Raw genomic sequence first — 1,350 nt, forward strand, 5'->3', positions numbered from 1 at the left:
GGGACTGAACCCAGGTCCTTGCGCTTGCCAGGTGGGCGCTTAGACCACCACGCTGTCTCTCCAGCTAGACTTTATAATATTTTTGTGGAAAACAACTTTTTTATGAAGGGGCCATTTTAAAATAGATTTATGGGAAAGATAAGAGTAATCAAAACCTTACAACCTATTTTTAAAATTCTAAAAGCATTTGTGATATATACAACAATCTGAAAAGTTTAAAAATTTGGAAAGTAGAATGGCTTTTTTCAAAATATAGATACACACACATGTATATTTATATTTCCCTTCTTTTTTTCTCATTTCCCTCATCCCTAAGATAATTGTACCACTAATTTCTGTTGATTTATTAAAAGAAATAGCTAATGCTTTTATTTTTTAAATTTTTGACCCAATTTTACATGTTTTTATCTGATAATCTGAACAACTACTTTGAAGATAACAGTATACAATATAATAACCACTGTTGATTTCCTATCATCTTGTTTTGAAATTTTGTATTGTTTTAATGTTTTAAAATTATTTTTATTTTCCTTAAAGGAAAGTGATAATCTCCCAAAATTTCAAAGTAAACATTTTTATTTGTAGTTTCTTACAGTGCTATAGACTAGACACTATATAGTTTTAAAATATTAGCTTATACCGTAACTGAACTACACTTATATTGAATAGCTTGCTTTTTTTTTTTGTACCAGGGCTCAAACTCAGGACGTTGCGCTTGTCAGGCAGGCACGTAAGCCACTGAGCTATCTCCCCCGCCCAGTATTGAATAGTTTCTAGGTAACGTTTTAAAACAACGCAAGACATTGTATCGACAGATTTTTCATGCCTATATATTTTTTAATAAAGCCCAAGGCTGATAGTTCTTTTTAGTAATTCTAATGATTAGAATTTTATTTTAAATGCATAGAAAATGTCATCCTAATGTGAAGTCTTCCGGATGTTAAACAGTCTTCAGTTGAGCGTTTTGGTGTTCCCCTAAGCCTGCCTTGTAAGAGTGCTTGCAGCTGCAGCCATTCGGTCGGCTGCTGGTGGAGAAGCTGGGACTGCGCGTGTTTCGCCCTTGCATTTGCTTTGCCCTTAGGTTCACTCTTGAGCATCTTGTTTCTTGTAAAGAAAATGTAAAATAACGTGGAGACTGAAAGCCTCATGCAAGAATATTGAAATGCTGCTGCGCTCGGGCAAAGCTGGTCTGATCTGGGCGTTGTGTACACTGATTCTGTCTCTGAACAGGGCGGCGGGCCGTGAGAAGCTACAACTCCCGAGCGAAGCTGTCCTCCTGCGACCTTTGCCGAGACGCGCAGGGCGCCTGTCCTTGCGAGGCCGGAGCCCCTGGCGCCCACCGTCGCCCGG

The 1,350-nt window shown here is 38.4% G+C and overlaps 1 protein-coding gene across 1 annotated transcript in view; it reads left to right on the plus strand.

Annotated features, from left to right (window-relative positions):
* Cd109 (CD109 molecule) overlaps nucleotides 1-1,350 on the plus strand; it is a 183,234-nt gene that overhangs the window by 179,941 nt on the left and 1,943 nt on the right. The window contains exon 35 of the mRNA XM_023710578.1: nucleotides 1,231-1,344. Coding sequence (XP_023566346.1) covers nucleotides 1,231-1,344 — 114 coding nt within the window. The remainder of the gene's footprint in view (nucleotides 1-1,230; nucleotides 1,345-1,350) is intronic.

Source organism: Octodon degus, unplaced genomic scaffold (assembly GCF_000260255.1).
Source record: "Octodon degus isolate 3935 unplaced genomic scaffold, OctDeg1.0 scaffold00001, whole genome shotgun sequence".
NCBI classification, from domain to species: Eukaryota; Metazoa; Chordata; class Mammalia; order Rodentia; family Octodontidae; genus Octodon; species Octodon degus.